At 46.2% G+C, this 16135-nt stretch overlaps 1 protein-coding gene across 4 annotated transcripts in view; it reads right to left on the bottom strand.

The window, feature by feature from the left end:
• Positions 1 to 741: 741 nt before the first annotated feature.
• Positions 742 to 16135, bottom strand: part of Pcbd2 (pterin-4 alpha-carbinolamine dehydratase 2) — a 47774-nt gene continuing 32380 nt past the window's right edge. For 3 of the 4 annotated variants that reach the window (XM_029547546.1, XM_029547547.1, XM_029547545.1), the window contains 2 exons: positions 2218 to 2298; positions 742 to 1031 (listed from right to left, as the gene is read on the bottom strand). In XM_029547546.1, the coding sequence (XP_029403406.1) occupies positions 936 to 1031; positions 2218 to 2298 (177 nt within the window). In that variant the 3' untranslated portion in view covers positions 742 to 935. The remainder of the gene's footprint in view (positions 1032 to 2217; positions 2299 to 16135) is intronic. The other variant, XM_021216006.1, reaches the window with a different exon arrangement.

Genomic DNA, 16135 nt, shown 5'->3' with positions numbered 1-16135 from the left:
TTATTCTATACACAGCCACCCAGGACAGCTTTCGCTCTGTGAGAATTATTCCATACACAGCCACCCAGGACAGCTTTCGCTCTGTGAGAATTATTCCATACACACATCTTCTGAATGAGGAGTTCCTTCCTGCGGTCCTCCAACACTGTATTACAAAGGCCTGCTCTGAAGTCCTGGGTGACATAAGGGGACTATTCTCCTATCCCCATTCTGGCCATTTGGGGGGCTGGAGAGATGCTCAACAGTTTAGTGCTTGCTGCTCTTGCCAAAGACCCAGGTTCAATTCCAGCACCTGGATGGCAGCTCACAAATGTCCGTACCTCCAGTTCCAGGGAACTGGATACCCTCTTCTGACCTCCACAGACACATACGTGGTCCACAGACATATATGCAAGTAAAACATCATAAAGTGAATCTATAAACAAAATTCCATTTTTTTCTAAGCCAGACTGGACAATACAAAGCCAGTCTATCTACAGAGTGAGAACCTGTCTAGAAAAAAACATTTCTTTAAAAGTTGTATTTCTTTGAAAATATTATTCATATAGCAACCCAGATTGGGGGTAGAGAGATGGCTCAGCAGTTAAGAGCTTATATTGTTCTTTCAGAGGCTTTGAGTTCAGTTCCCAGAACCCATATCAGACAGCTCACAACTGCTCCAGAGGGCCTGCACCTCCATAAACAGCTATGCACGCATGCGCACACACACACATACACACACACACACACACACCACATTTTAAAATTTTAAATCAAATTGGTTTATCATGTCCTTGACTAGGTGTAATGACAAATAACTCAGGCTTGGCTTCAAAACATTCTGTATTTGAGCATCAATCATACAAAAATGTATACATGTAACTATGAACTACTTTATGACAATTTATTAACATAAATGGCTTTCAAACAACCCTGCAGACAAGGCGGGCATCAGCTCACAGAGATGCAGCAGCTTTTTCAATGAACTGGGCCAGCTTCACATCCCTCTTGGTCAGGCCTCCATAGTCATGCGAGGTAAGGGTTATCTGGACCTACGAAGGGAGAGCAGCTTTTCAGATCTGAGCAGGGGCCTGTGGGCTTTCTCCCTGGGCAGCAGGCATGAGTGTACTTCTCAACATTCCTATCTGAGAACTGGGGGGTATGTGACTTAAATTTCAGATAAACACAGAGTTTCCCAGACCCATCAGGCTTTGTGGCCGCCACCTAAGAGTAAAGGTCCCCAGGGGAAGAGGGCGGTCAGCTGCCAGCATGGAAAACCTCGCTTCCTGGAGGAACGGAGGAGGCTCCATTTTAACTCCAGAACTTCACTTCCACCAGCTCTGTTCAGGCCTCCAGGAAAGGGCAAGTCGACCTATTGGGCGGGCAGCAGCTGAGTGAGGTACAAAAGCTGCCAGCTGAGGAACCGGGTAAGGCCATGCTTCAACTACAAGATCGAAAAGCAAGACAGACATCCGGGGAGGCCAAGTTCAACCCGGAACTGGACCCTTAGGAATTGCTTCTTTTTTAAAACCCCAAAGTGGAATTCTCATTTCTCCAAGATGACTTATAGGCCTTCAGAGAAATCTGGACGGACACCCCGAGTGCTGAGACCATAAAGGCAGGACACTCTTGGGGGACAGGGTGTTCTCGCTGCACCCCTTAAAACTTTCCAGCCTGCCCTCTGGAGATCAAATCTTTAATAAACATTTACCACAAAGAAACGTTTTCTGAGATTTATTTCCACGAGATACGTAAGGCCATGCTATCTGATTTGCTAACAAATTATTTTCAAATTAACTCTGAGGTCTCAGGTAACAGCATGGCAGCGCATGCCTATGTTCTCACAAAATGCGAAGCAGAGGCAGGAGGATCTCCCTCAAGCCTGGTATTCACAGTGACTTACAAGCCAGCCAGGGATACCCAGAGAGACTGACTTAATAATATTCTCCTCCAAAGAAATCCCCCTCCACAAAAAAATATAAAGCCTTATTATCTTCATAGCTGATATTCAAGATCAACTCAGGAGCCTAATCTAGCCCAAACTTCTGAAAGAGGAGCTGTGATCTCAGGAGCGCCCTGGCTGTGTTACTAACAGGGACATACGGGGTTTCTTAGAGAACATAACAGGGACATATGGGGTTTCTTAGAGAGTACTTTCTCGGCACTTTCTGTGGACTCACAAATAAGTTTCTTCAATTCCAAAATTAAAGTCATCCAAAAATAAAGAGGTTCAGTTACCTTGTTGTAGACGTTGAACCATTCCGGGTGGTGATTCATCTTCTCTGCTTGCAGAGCAACCCTGGACATAAAGCCAAACGCCTGCAAAACAGGGCGTCCAGAGCAGTTAGTTACCTGCCCCACCCTGCGTGCTCTGTAGCTGGGAGACCCCAGAGCCGCCCAACCAGATAAAGGCTTGCTGGCCTGCTGGGGAAGCCTGGGAAATCACAGGGGAAGAAGGGCACCGAGGCAGCCGACTGCGAGGTGGGGAAGCAATCTGGCTCAAATAAACAAACCAGGAAATGAGTGTCACCTAGTGACCTGTCTGGACGGCTTAATTGTCCTAGGACTCCCGACTGCACTGGGATAATTTCCCTTCAATCCAGAGCCCTGGGTCTACCTGCCCCAATTGAGGGAGCCAATTTGCTTCTTAGCTGGTCCTTCTGTTTTTAGTGAATGGGGTACTTCGGCCATCGGGCGGCAGGGCTGTGGAGAAAGGCCGACAGCTGTCCCAGCCCACCTGTCAGAGGATGGCCAGTGAAGGCCTACCTTCACCACCATGCTACATGGCTACAGCCCCACCAAGCTGAGGTGACAGTGTGCCTCAGCCGAAGATGAGCCTGGAAGGAAACAAGCCGAGGACCCTGCCCAACGACATGGACAGCAGGGGAACCAGAGAGGCCAAGGAGAAGGCCTCTGCTTCTGTTTTGCTTTCTTTCACACTTTTATGAAAGCGGCTACAAATAATAATCCTACTTTACACAACCCCCTCTAAGGCTCGGGGACGTCTGTGGAAGGGGACCACAGAGTCTGTGAGAAGCTGACGACAGGATGAAGTTTCGGACTGCAGTCTGGACTCAGCACAATCATGAATGCACAAGCGTGCTGAGTTACCTGCACTGGGTGCACACATGATTGGTCCTGTGAACTGTCAGTCATGGGCAATACATTTTAAAAGGAAGGGGAGGGAAGAATTCATTTAGCTACATGTGGACTTATCCAGAGCAAATGTCCCCTCCTGCCCCCTTTCACTCCAGATCTGATCCCTGAGAGCCAGGGCCATCGGTGTGACCATGAGTCTGGAGCCATCGTGAGAGCCTAGTGGGCTCAATAGTGGGTACACAGCTAAAGACAGTGATTTCCTGCTCTCCCAAAATCTAGTAAGGATGAGCAGTGCAGAGGTAAAGGGGCCTGTGAGCGCCCCCTCTGCTGCTGCAGGTATCTATGGCTGTGAGCAAATGACTGCAGTGGTTGTGCAGAACCACATGGAACTCGGGGCATGAGGTGTAGTGGTATGACCACTGAGCCATCTTGCCATCCCTTAAGATTCAGATTTAAGAAAATATTACAGGAGGCAAAGGCAGGCAGATTTCTATGACTTTGAGGCCAGTTTGGTCTACACAAAGAGTTCTAGGCCAGAAGCCAGGCAGTGGTGGCACATGCCTTTAATCCCAGCACTTGGGAGGCAGAGGCAGGCAGATTTCTGAGTTCAAGGCCAGCATGGTCTACAGAGTGAGTTCCAGGATAGCCAGGGCTACACAGAGAAACCCTGTCCCAAAACAAACAAACAAACAAAAAAAGAGTTCCAGGCTAGACGGAACTATAGAGTGAGTCTCTGCCTCAAAAAAAAGAGATAAAGAGAGGAGGGAGGGAGGGAGGGAGGGAGGGAGGGAGGGAGGGATAGATAATTGGTACACAGAATGACAGACAGACATGATATCTCAAGGCAGTGACTATGGCTCGGCAGGTAAAAGCATTTGTCACATAAGCTGGACAACCTGAGCTCGACTCTCAGAACCCTACCTACAATAGAATAAAAGAACCAACTCCAGAAAGTCGTCCTTTGACCTCCCTGTGGACCATGGCACACACACACACACACACACACACACTATTGATGAAGATGACGACGACAATGATATAAATTTAATTTAGTAAAGAAAACATCACAAAGCCCAATAGTCCCACAATTGGCTCGGAGTGCAAAAAAGAAATCCCACCTGCCTCCTTCTACACAACAGACCAGATCTATCATATACCTACTTCCGAGCTTACACAGTTAGAATGTCCATCGCAATACACATTTATGTTATAAGAGCTATGGCTGCAGGAGTTTAGATGAGTGGTGAGCAGGGAGAGGAGGAAGGAGGACTGTGGTTATGTGGAGGATGCTGGAGGAACCAAACAGCCACATCAGCAGTGAGCACTGGCGATGATCCTCTTTCAAAGATTTCTTTTCACAGCCCTAGCTATTGCTTAGCAAGGCTCCAGTGGAATTTAATGACCTTAAGATATTAAGAGTGTAGGCCACATTTTCTATATCCATTCTTCAGTTGAGGGACAGCTAGGTGCCTTCCAGTTTTTGGCTATTATGAATCAAGCTGCTATGAACATAGTTGAGCAACTGTCCTTGTGGGATGGTGGAGCATCTTTTGGGTATGTGCCCAGGAGTGGTATAGCTGGTAGAACTAAGGGAGAATGATTCCCAAGAAAATGTGGGACATCTACACAATAGAATACTACTCAGCTACAAAGACATAATGAATTCTGCAGGCAAGTGGATGGGACTTGAGAATATCATCATGAATGAGGTAACCCAGTCCCAACAGGACATGCATGGCATGTACTCACTGATAAGTGGATAGCAGCCATAAACACAGGTGCCATGCTACACACCACAGACCCAAAGAAGCTAAACAAGAAAGAAGCTACAAGGGAGGGTGCTTGAATCTCACTTAAAAGGGGGAATAAAACATTCGTAAGAGGCAGATGGATGAAAGGAACTGGTTGGGGGAGGGGATGGTAAGGAGAATGGGGGGGGGGGTCAGGCAGGAGCCACAATGGAGCAATAGGGATACCAACCCACACACAAAACTTTAGATCCCCAAATTTATCCTAAGAGAAATGCAGGGGCGGGGATGGAGCAGAGACTGAGGGGACGGCCAACCAATAACCAGCCCAACTTGAGACCCATCCCATGGCAAGCACCCATCCCTGACATTACTGATGATAATCTGTTATGCTTGCAGTCAGGAGTCTAGCATGGCTGCCCTCTGAGAGGCTCCACCCAGCAGCTGACTCAGACGGATGCAGAGACCCACAGCCAAACAGTGGACAGAGCCTGGGGACTCTTATGGAAGAGTAGGAGGAAGGAATGCAGCCCCAAAGGGGACAGGAACTCCACAGGAAGACCAACAGAGTCAACTAACCTGGACCCTTGAGGCTCTTAGAACTGAACCACCAACCAAAGGCTGGACCTAGGCCTCCCTGCGCACATGCAGCAGATGTGCAGCTTGGTCTTGATGTGGGTCCTGAACAACTGGGGTAGGGGCTGTCCCCAAAGCTGTTGCCTGTTCTTCTAGCTGTTCTTCTTGTGTGGCCTCAGTGGGAGAGGATGCACCTAGCCCTGCAGAGATACTCTGTGCCAGGGTGAGGAGATGCCCAGAGGGGCCCCACCCACTCAGAAAAGGGGGTGAGGGAAGGGTTGTGGGGGTGGAGGGGGTGAGCAGGATGTAAAGTGAATAAATAAAATAATAATGAGAAATTAAAGATTATTTGAATCAAAATAGTAAGTGTAGGCCTTCTAAAATCATTCCATCCAACGAAGCTGGAAACTGAACAGGCTCCCTAACAACCCAGGCTGACTAAGGAAAGGGGCACGGATAGAAGTCAACAAGCTGGAGAGATGGCTCAATGGTTAAGAGCACTGCTGCTCTTGCAGAGGACCTGGGTTCAAGTCCCAGCACCCACAGCAGCTCAAACCAACTGTAACTCCAGGCCCAGGAGATTCATTGCTCTCTTCGGAACTCCTTGAGCACCAGGCATACACATGGTACACAGACACGCAGGCAGGCAAAAACACCCATAAACATAAAATAAATAAACCAACAACTTAAAGGAATTAGGAAATGAATAAATGAGACAAATAAAGCGTCTAATGCAAGCCTATTTGCCACAGTAAGGAGGAAAGTCATAAACAGAGTCAGGGGACAGGTGGCTCCAAGGTAGAACCCCCAGCCTGGGCACTAACAGAAGCCAGGTGAGCTCCAGGACTGAAAGAAAACAAGATGTAAAAGAAACATCCTAGAGACAGGCTGGTGAGATGGCTCTTGCCTTCTGAGCCTTGGGAGTTCTATTCTCAGAATCCATGGAGAACCGGAAAGGGGAAAGCCATCCTACAAAGTTAGTCTCTGTTCTATACACACACACACACACACACACACACACACACACGTGTGCACACACACACCACATATATACCACTTACCACAACTAGACCAATTAAGGAGCCAACAGCAAGTGGAATCAGCAGTAAGGATTGCCAACTAGAGAGGGAAGAGAGGCCCAGGAGGTCTGAAAGCTGAAGACAAGTGTTTAAGGTCCTTCCATACATTCAATGGGACACTGCAGCTGGAGACAGACAGTATCAACTGGAGCTAACAGTGAAAGAGAGGGACAGACAGACAGCACCTGAGTTCTCATGCACTTTAACAGAAGAGTACCAAGGAGAGAGGGCTGCATTTGTCACGCAACACTGTATGTGTAATAGTACCCTCCAGACTGAAAATAAAGCAAACATTTCCAACTAAGGAAAACACAACGTAAATAAAATGTGAAGACACACCACACCACCACAAACAGCATGGCCATGACTGAAGGCAAGTGGGCACTGCTTCATCGCATTTTACAAAAGCAAACAATGAAGGGGCACAACCCAAGTGATGAAGAAAAGCCTCAAAACTAACGAAGCAGAAAGTACAGAAAAATACAGGCAAATAAAACATTTATGTTGAGTTGGCGGGGTTTCTGTCCTAAATAAGCCCTCTTTCTAAAATGCTAGGGAAGAGCTGTGCAGTGCTGCCCAGTGGATACGAGCACTTGCTGCTCTTGCAGAGACCTGCGTTAGGTTCTCAGCACCCACATTAGGTTACAATTAGCCATAACTCCAGTTCCAAGGGAGCCATCACCCACTCTGACCTCCACAGCTACTGCATGCTCATATGTGTGCGATACATGCTGACAAACGCTTATACAAATAAAAAGGGGAAATAAACAAATCATTTAAAATGTTCTGGGAGTGGGAGGAATTAAGGGTTAGTTCTGTTGGTTTTTTACAATAAATATCCCACCCTTTAAAACAATTTTACAGTTAGAAGGGGGTAGAGAGAGATGGCTCAGTGGTTAAGAGCACTGACTGCTCTTCCAGAGGATCCAAGTTTGATTCCCAGCACCTGTATAGTGTCTTATAAGTGTCTGTAACTCTAATCCCTGGGGATCCAATGTCCTCTTCCGGTATCTCCTCAGCACCAGGCACATACTTGGTGCACAGACATAACTGCAGACAAAATGGACCCATACACACTGAATAAATGAAAAATAAATAAATAAATAAGTGAGTGATGACTGTAAAAAATACACAAAGGAGTTCGGTGATTTAGAAGAAGTGCTCGTGTATAAAATTCTGGGAGAAAAAACCCTTAGGTATATATAAACATAAATGTCTGAGAGGCATGGTAGCACACACTTGCCATCAAACACTGAGAGAACTGAACCAAGAGCTCCCAAGCTTGAAACCAGCCTGTGCCACATGGTAAGATGCCTCAGAGAGAAGGCTGAGCAGTTAGGGGCCTTGCTGCTCTTCCAGTCCCATTCAATTTCTAGAATCCACAGGCAGCTCACAACCATCTGCAACTCCGGCTTCAGGGGACACCTGCACACAAAGACACAGCTAGACACAACTTAAAAATAAAATGATTTTTTAAAAAGTCAGGAGTAGTGGTGCACACCTTTAATCCCAGCACCTGGGAGCAGAGGCAGGCAGGTCTCTGTGTGTTTGAGGCCACCCTGGTCCATAGAGAGTTCCAGATCAACTAGGATAGCATAGTGAGACCCTGGCTTTAAAAGGGGGATGGATCAGGAGACAGCAAGATGGAGCAGTACATGAAAGTGCTTGCCACACAGCCTGACTACCTGAGTTCAGGGCCTGGAATCCACAGTAAAAAGATAGAACCAACCCCTTAAATGATCCTCTGGCCTCTACACAGGCACCACAGCACACACGTGTCATATTCTTATACAGACTCACACACATGCACACATGTGTGTGCACGCACACAAGTCCATGACTTTAAAACAAACAGTTACACTTCTCAGAACTTGTCACTGCAGACACTCATACAACAGTTACAATAGTGTAATTTATTACTTTGTTGCAGCACGGACTGGAAGACAGATAGTGTAGCTTGCGATACATTTGCACACAGGAATATGATGGAGTTATCAAGAAGGATGTGAAAACACAGATAGTACCAAGAACCACTACTGAATGAGAAGTGCATGGGAGTCTGTGAGCTGTGTTGGAGGACGGGCAGTGACCAAGCCTGTCTGTGCACTACTGTCTTTGAGCAATATGGACCTACAGGAACAATATAAGTTGAAGGCAGGGACTGAGACACAGGTGATCAGGGCCAGAAACTGGGACAACGCACTGTGTTCTTAGGACCTTCTGAATTTGCACAATGAATATATTTGATCTAGTTTGAAGAATTAGTTTGAAAGAGAGGAAAAAAAAACAAAGGAGTCATGCAGATGAAGTTATCGCTGTATAAGGAACCAGGATCCTGCAACATATGTAATATGGTTCATATTAAAATACTTTGGCTCATGTTAGCTTCTTAACATACGCCTACCTGTTGAGGTGGGTTTTTTAGTGCCAATTTACAGCATAGTTTGTCTATGAGCCGTGTTCTGTTGAGCCACGGCCATTTCAAACAAACATATGGTCAACAAATAACATATAATGGCTGATAATAGTTTCAGTCTTTCCTGTATTGCAAATTACAAACATTTCGTGACCAAGCCCGGAGTGCATGATGAAGTATGAGTCCTTGAGTCTCTCCGCCATTCCCAGGAATGTGAGCATTACAATCACAGCAAATTGGGCCAACCAAGTTTGTCATTTGGAAATCTCCAAACCACCAGCAATTAAAGATTTTTTTTTTCTGTGAACCCCAAATCAAGTCTTCTTTGGAAACTTGAATTTTTCTCAAAGTTACTTTTGTTTCATTTTACTCCGCGGAACCATGGAAGACTATCAGATGAACAAAACGAAAACAGGAATCCGTATCAATCTGTGAAACGTGTCCCAGCACCCCGCACTTAGGGTACAGACTTGGTCCCAGTAACATGTATGACTTACTGAAGCTCACAGGCTTAACTCCGGGCACATTTACAACATGAACCTTGCAGTCCTCAACATACCTCCCTTTGATATATGTCCTTCAAATCAACTGCCTTCATATTTTGATTATAGACTATTTTAATTACGTACTAAAAAAGAACATATCTCCCACTAAGAAAATGAGCACCAGGTACTCTCAAGTAATTTCCCCACTACAATCTCCATTAAGCCGCTAAATACTTCCCTCACTAATGCAATGAATTAGAACTTGCTATTGTTTACGAATCACTCCATGTTTGTAGGCCTATAACCCTTCTTTTAAAAAACACAATTGCTGTGGAAGGAAACGATATTTATGTCTGATTAGAAATGGAAACACTATTACATAAATCAGTTTGGGCATTTCTTCACGTCTTGAAACTTGATCGGCAATTTACTCTAATTGGTGATCAAGGAAACTATCTTGTGATCAATTAAAGTAATTACCAGATTCCGGCAACACAGCCTACCTTAATTTCAGCTAGAGTCTGCACTTCTTCAACTTTAATTAAAAATAATGAAAATTATTAAGGAAAATACAAGGCAAGATCATTGCCAAGCATGCGCGTGTCACGGGACAGGACCTTCCCTCTGTGTTGGTGACATCAATCACAGAAACACTGCTTGGTGCACCGGGGAAAGCCATTCTCTGCCCCCTGTAACTTTCACTATTTCAGTCCCTATGAAGGAAACATCAGATCTTAATTTGTGGGTCAACACAAGACTCTTGACCAGAACCGTGAGGGACAGACCCAGCCCAAGATGTACTCCCTCAGCCGTTTTCCTCTCTCCATGAGCCCAGGGGTCAACTACAGAGTGTGGAGTCAACTGCACTCAGCCCCAGACTGCAGTAGACATGGGCTACAGACATCAGTGGGGTTCCTTAACTCGACCTTTTCGAAACAGGCAATCCATGTGGTACCCTCCCGGACCTGGCACTGCTTCTGGTTACACTCAGAATGCTTTAACACTGTAGCACCTGTGGCCTAGAAAGGAAACATTCTTTTCCAAACCAGCCTAGAGTCCAAAAAAAAAAAAACCTCTGCAACATCTTGAGAACTGTTTCTTTAAGTGGGTGTTGCCACAGGAAGACTTCCTCAGGGTCGGTGAGCAGTTCAGCCCAGGACTAGAGTTCTCAAGCACAGAGGTGTGTGTGTCTGTCTGTCTGTCTGTCTGTGTCTATGTTTCTGTGTGTGTCTGTGTGTCTGTGTCTTGTGTGTCAGAGAGGCCTGAGTACCATTCCCTGGACTTGCATCTGTCTGGAGCCAGATACAGTTCCACCAGTCCTGGGGCAGCAGTCTACCAGTCCTGGACCTAATCTGCTACAGAGCTCATCATTTCCAACAACCTGGGGCAAGAATGCCCTAATCTAAAATACAACTGGCTTTCTCATGCAATTGTCTCATGCCCTCAGGTAGATCCAACCACTCTACCACAGTGAGACCTCCCTCCCCCGGTAGGTGGCTAGCCACAGAAGCACCCAAATCTCAGGGCAGCAGAGTCTGAAGACATTCAGTCCTCCACACACCATCCACCGTCACTTCTATCTATTCGGTTAGAGCTCTTCAGAGTCCAGGAAACTGATTTGTACCAAAAAAAAGACATTCTACTCAACTTGCTCTTTCCCCAGAAAGACACCACCATTGCTGGCCTCCTCCACACACAGACCCACTACCTCCCGTATCCCCAACGGCTACTCTTGAGCAGACAGCTTCCCAGTCTGACTAGGGTTCCCCTCAACCCTCAAGTTTGCACTCTTCCAAGCAGTGCATGCCACCAGTCTCCTAACCACTCTCGTCTGCTAATGCAGACCAAGGCACAGTTCCAAAACCAGCACAAAGGGGAAGTACGAGAGGCGCAATCACTGGAGTTGTCTAATGTCACAACACTGACTGATACCCTACTGCTCACTGTCACATGCAGCCGCCTACTGGGGCTTCCTTACCTGATCCTCTGATATAAGCTGATTTCTAAGCTTTCAAGGTCTTATGAAGTGAGAATTATTACAAAGATTTCCACGGATCTTTGGGGTCTTTTGGTTTTCATTGTTGATTTTAGCAATCTCTGAAAAAACTGAACCTTAAGCTCCTTGATATTATCATTATAAAAGTTCAATGTTATACAGGGAAAATGTCTCTCTTCAATGCCATGCTTCAAACCATGTGAATTCACAGTATCAGACCAAATACATTAAAAAAGAAGATGCAAAAGTAGCAGTCTTTTCCTGATTGACAGAAACCCTCCTTTGCCTCAGCCTCCCAAACACCAAGGTCACATGGCCGACTGCATTTTCCTTTTCTGAGACAGGTCTCATGGATCCCAAGCTGGCCTTGAGCTCCTGTGGCAGAGGATGACCTGCATCTTCTGATCCTCCCACCACCTCCGCCTCCCTGGTGTTGGGATTACAAGTGTGCACCACCATGCCCAGTTTACTCAATACTAGGGATTAAACCTGGGGCATCGTCATCCATGTATGGCAATCACTCCGCCAAAGGAGCCCCACATCCACCCCGCTTCTCCTCACAATCAATTAGCCACCTTCAAGACCCCACTAACGCTTGTACAATCCAGGTCTACAAGAGGTGAAGCCACAAGGAATCTCCGCACTCTCTTCCAGGAGAGAGAAAGGGTAGGCTTCTACTTCCTCTAGCACACGTCAACAGGAAGACAAGAGTTGGTAACTGAGGGAGACAGTGGGGAATGAGAGCAGGTCTCAGGCAGAGCACTCAGAGCAGGAGGGTCGCAAATATTTGAAAGAAAAATAAGAAAAATAACACCAATTACCAAGTACAGTACATACTTCCTGTGGGTGTACGGGTGTACATACATTATATATTACAGTGCATACATGATGTGGCTGTATGTACATTATCCATCATGTTCTGGTCTGCAGCCTCACACTTCACATCACGGGCCATCTGGTGGCACAAACATGTCTGCAGTACACTCATAGATCCACAGTTACCCTTTCTTTTACTCTGTTTTAAACCAGGAATCCGTTTCCCTTAGGTTTTTTGTTTTGCTTTTGGGGTGTTTTGGGGTTTTTTTTTTGTTGTTGTTGTTGTTTGGATTTTTCGAGACAGGGTTTCTCTGTGTAGCCCTGGCTGTCCTGGAACTCACTCTGTAGACCAGGCTGGCCTTGAACTCAGAAATCCGCTTGTCTCTGTCTCCCAAGTACTGGGACTAAAGGCGTGCGCCACCACCGCCCGGGCCCTTAGGATTTTTAAAGTAGTTTCTACCACATTTGCCAATATTTTCTGTAAGGAAAAATACATCAACCAAGTATTGGGCATCCTGATAACTTCACAGAGGAGCACCAGAGACCGATGATGGCAACTCATTGCTGGAAGGAAAGCGGCCACCAGAGGCAAGTTCCCGGCGGCTATGCCAAGCAGACAGCAACCAAGAAAGAGGAGGTCTCAGAAGGGGTGTGTGTGTGTGTGTGTGCACGCGCATGTGTGTGGAGGAGCATGCCACAGCTCTGACTGTGGGATGGCGCCTCCACCTGTCTTTAGACACTGAGCTAAAGCAAACCACAGAGTGTTCAGAATTTGTCACCACCTGTTAAGGTGAAGCTGAAGGAGAATGAAGTCACACCCTTGTGGTCTAAAAGAAGGGATGTGGGGTTCTGTGTGTGTGTGTGTGTGTGTGTGTGTGTGTGTGTGTTTCAAACAGCATTACTAAGCAATTCAAGAGAAAGGGCTCCTGGCCACAGGGAATAAAAAAGCTTAGGGGGCTGGAGAGATGGCTCAGCGGTTAAGAGTTCTAACTGCTCTTCCAAAGGTCCTGAGTTCAAATCCCAGCAACCACATGGTGGCTCACAACCACCCGTAATGAAATCTCATGCCCTCTTCTGGTGTGTCTGAAGTCAGCTACAGTGTACTTAAGATATAATAAATAAATCTTTAAAAAAAAGAAAGAAAGAAAGAAAGAAAGAAAGAAANAAAGAAAGAAAGAAAGAGAAAAGAAAAGAAAGCTTAGCACTTGCTTTATTTTTGGTATCGAAGACTTGGTGTTCAGATGGGTAGTGCCATCGGGTAGTGCTGTCGGGTAGTGCCGTCGTACCCTGAAATGTTTGAATTCTGGGTATTTCTCCTTCCAGGGTCCTGAATAAACTTCATACCCCTACTAATCACTTAATGCCCATGAGTCTCTTACCGTCACCGTGGGAAGGAAGAGAGCGCTTAACGACAGGACTTCAGTGTGCAGACCATGTGCCACGTTCACGGGACCCCGTCATACACAAACTAATTTTTAAGCTAAAACATGTGTTCTTTGTGACCAAATAAACTTGGTAAAGTACGGCTGACAGCAGTCCCACATCAAAAGTTCAGAGATGCAGCGTAGCTCAGAAGAGAGTGAAGAACGGAGGAAATACTCAGAGAATGTATTTTTAAGTCATTACTTGTCGATATCCATACATAAATTACTTTAACATCCGACGCTGAGTTGGCAGGGCTTCACTGTGGAACTTACTTTCTATTAACCATGTATTTGGAGAAAGTGTTTTCCTGACTGTGTACGAACAACAACGTTTGCACGCCCTTGGGCCTGTCATGTCTCTGAGCTGCTAAGGACACGGGGGCGGGGAGGGCGGCAGGCAGAGCAGAGGCTAGCCCAGCAAGGAAGGGGCAGGCACGAGTGCCCGCAGTGCAGACAGAGGCAGGAGGGAGTGGACTGCCGTCCATCCAAGTGCAAGGGGGAGATTCTTCCCTCTTGTTTTGAAAGCTTATTATTTCATATCTTATGCAAATCATATTTTACATATTAGACAATAATATCTGAGAAATACCGGAGTCAAATTAAAGGCTTCAATAGTCCTGGCTGAAAGCACTGTGATTTTCCTATAAAAAAAAATTATTCCAATTTGTTGATCTTACATAGGATGAAACATACTGTAACAATCTTCATAATTTATGTCCTGTTGGGACACAATGATTTAAAGTAACATAATACAGAACCGCATCACAGCTAATCTAAACCACCTGACTAGATAAACACCAGCTTTCCTCTTCTCTTCAGCAAAGGCATTTCTGTTTATTGTCATATCATTTCCTCCTTCTAGAGCACGAAGAACAAACGCAGCCAAACGCCTTTCGGTGGGAGGCCGAGCGGGCCCTTCCCTTGTCCGGGGTTTGCAAGCGCACAGGTTCCACGCAATGTCAAGGGCTTACAAGACAGAAAACAATCCAAGAATTCCATCCTCAAAATCATTTACAGTGAAGCAAATGCGGATTCAACCAGCACAATGTGGACCAGGTGTAGTGGTAGAAACCTCAGCCTCTCGGCTGGCTTTGGGTTTTAATGTCAGCAAAGAAAGTAATTCTTTTTTTTTTTTTTTTTTTAAATTATGATGAGACTTACTATAAGCCAAATTTTTACAAATGCCTCAATCATGCCTCTTGTCATGGTTACAGGGGACGCGTGATTTGATTAACCAGATGCCCAAGCTAACCACTGTCTCTGCAGTGAAGAATCCTGGTAGAAGACAGTTTGGCACGGCCTGGCCGTGATCCTGTCTGGTTCACAACTACAGTTGAGTCGCACACTTCAAATTCCAGGCTTTCTCGGAGGCCTGCTTCCCTTTACCCTCCAAACACTGGAGAGCCCACGGGCACCAGGAGGTTTCTGGGAGGAGGTGAGGAAAGGGTTTAGAGTTTCAAGAGTGGAAGAAAAAGCACAGGGGTTGCGCAGGCACCGCCGCAGGGCAGATAACGAGTCACCGAGAATATCTGAAGTCAGAATGAAATGCTTGTCTGACGGAATCTTTATAAACATGGCTGGGGAAGAGGAGAACAGACAATAGTCCTAGGGTGGTTTCAAATGTTGCTTTCAAAGTTTTCCATGCTCCATCGCAAACAGCTCCGCCTCACAGGCCGTTCTGGTGGGCCCTGCCAAGGGAACGGTCTGATGCGCTTTATTACAAGTTTATCAACGTGCTTACCCAGGCAAATACACATAATAACCTCTACCCAAAGAGACTAGTGCGAAACGGCTCTGGCACCAAATCACTGGATCGATGAAACACAACAGGGTAAGACAGGACGTCAATGCCCTGCCTGCTTCTCCATCCCAGCTCACACGACATCACCACCCAGTCCTGCTGGTCCTGCCTGGAGCTCACTTCCCTCCCCATCACCACGGATTGACTGTCACAGGTATCTGTGCAGGAAAAGACAATATAGGTGGTGACATTTTTTGTTTGTTTGTTTTTTTGTTTTTGTTTTTCCCACAACCTACAACTTGCTGCTGTGGAAATTCAAAGGAAGAACACGATTTAGGAGTGCCTTCTAGAAAGTAACAAACTTGTTAAAGTCTAAGGCACCAACCATTTCAGTCTGCAATACTGATGGCATTTCAAGTTAACGCTTACCAACAGAGTGCACGGTGGGACACGCCTGTAATTCTGTTTGTTGCTTTCTGTTTTTTGAGACAGGATTTCTTTGTGTAGCACTGGCTGTCTTTGAATTCACTCTGTCAACCAGGCTGCCCTCGAACTCACAGAGATCCACCTGCCTCCGCCTGTCGAGTGCTGGAACTGAGACGTACATTACCACGCACCAACTACACCTGTAACTCTAACACACGAGAGGCTGAGGCAGAGCCTTTGATCCCAACACTCAGGAGAAAGAGGCAGGTGGATCTCCGAATTCAAGGCTAACCTGGTCTACAGAATGAGTTCCAGGACAGGCAGGGCTACACAGAAAAACCCCATCTCAA

The sequence above is a fragment of the Mus pahari genome, chromosome 16 (genome assembly GCF_900095145.1).
Source record: "Mus pahari chromosome 16, PAHARI_EIJ_v1.1, whole genome shotgun sequence".
NCBI lineage: Eukaryota > Metazoa > Chordata > Mammalia > Rodentia > Muridae > Mus > Mus pahari.
This window is presented reverse-complemented; position numbering and strand designations above follow the sequence as displayed.